At 42.4% G+C, this 1,516-nt stretch overlaps 1 protein-coding gene across 1 annotated transcript in view; it reads left to right on the top strand.

Moving 5' to 3' along the window:
• Positions 1-778: 778 nt before the first annotated feature.
• HELRODRAFT_195122 (hypothetical protein) overlaps positions 779-1,516 on the top strand; it is a gene marked incomplete at both ends in the record, with an annotated part of 1,995 nt that continues 1,257 nt past the window's right edge. Inside the window, one exon of the mRNA XM_009023324.1 lies at positions 779-1,417. Coding sequence (XP_009021572.1) covers positions 779-1,417 — 639 coding nt within the window. The remainder of the gene's footprint in view (positions 1,418-1,516) is intronic.

Here is a 1,516-nt window from a genome sequence, read left to right as displayed (position 1 = left end):
TGGTCATCACGTAAAAGTCAAAAGGTAGGCTACTTGCGAGAGGCAGGCCGTTGTTTACTNTCATGAAAACAGTTCACCAAGTACAAAAGTAGTCTTAAAACAACACATTAAATAAGATTAATCGTCGTTCACTATGGGATTCAAAAAGTAGATGTGATAGAATACCTGGTTAGGCTATAAAATAATATAATCTTCCAGAGAAAATTTTTAAATATTGTACGACAAAACGTCATTTGTTTCATTTATTTTATTTAATCACATTCATTCCTTCCATAAAGTTTACGAGACTGTTAATTTGGATGCTTGCTTACGATCGTAAATGATCGCGTAGGCGTGCGAACTGAAATGAAGCTCTCCGTTAGGTAGGAGTTTAAATATATTAAATAACTTGAAACAACACATTAAAAAACATTAAATTAAATAAGACTAATCGTCGTTCACAAATGTGATTCAAAAAGTGGATGTGCTGGTTAAGCTATAAAATAATTAATGAATCGCCGATATAATCATCCAGAAAGATTTTTTAAATATTGTACAACAAAATGTAATTATACTTTGTGTTAGTTTCATTCATTCCTTCCTTAAAGTTTACGAGACTATTAATCTAGGTGCTCGCTTACGATCGTAAATGATCACGTGTGAACTAAAATGAAGCTCTCCGTTAGGTAGGCGTTTAAATATCGGTATAAAGGCAAATGTTTCATGTTCTCCTGTACCGTTTCAGTTAACCTCGCGTTCTCTCTGTCTCCCCCGTCTCGTATAGATTTTTCATCGCGAAATGTCTGCTAACGTCGAATCTAACGCCGATGTAGGTGATGCGCAGAAGACAGCCGCTTCCAAAAAATCGGCCGCCGGTGGCAAGAAAAAGTCAGCGGCCGCCGCAAGTACAAAAAAAGTCGTAGAACATCCGTCTTACAACGAAATGGTTCGCCAGGCTCTCGTCGCTCTCAAAGAACGCGGCGGATCGTCCAGGCAGGCCATACTCAAGTACCTCATGGCAAACTTCAAGGTCGGAAGCGACGAACACTCCGTCAACACCCACCTCAAAGTAGCCCTGAGGAATGGCGTCAAGTCGGAAACGCTAAAGCAGTCGAAAGGATCTGGAGCCTCAGGCAGTTTCCGCCTCGGTGCCGCCAAAGATACCAACAAAAATGTCGCCAAGCCGAAAAAAGACGCTGTCGCCATAAAAACCAAAGCGGCTGCCTCGCCAAAAAAAGTTACAAAAGTGGCGTCGCTACCGGAAGCGACAAACAAACGTCAAAAGTCTGTTGCAAAAAAGGCGGCTCCGGCTAAAAAGGCAACGGCATCTAGCAGCACGAAGAAGCCAGTCGAAAAGACTTCCAGTGTCAAGAAAGCCGTAAAGAAACCGCCTGCGGCCGCCAAAAAGATCGCTTCTCCAAAGAAACCGGCTACAATAGTTAAAAAACAGCAGGCCAAGGAATCTAGAAAACCAAAATCGGCCACCACCAAAAAACAGGCAAAGCCCACCGCCGCGGCCAACAAAAAGAAGACTAGC

This window comes from Helobdella robusta, assembly GCF_000326865.2.
Source record: "Helobdella robusta unplaced genomic scaffold HELROscaffold_352, whole genome shotgun sequence".
Lineage (NCBI taxonomy): Eukaryota > Metazoa > Annelida > Clitellata > Rhynchobdellida > Glossiphoniidae > Helobdella > Helobdella robusta.
This window is presented reverse-complemented; position numbering and strand designations above follow the sequence as displayed.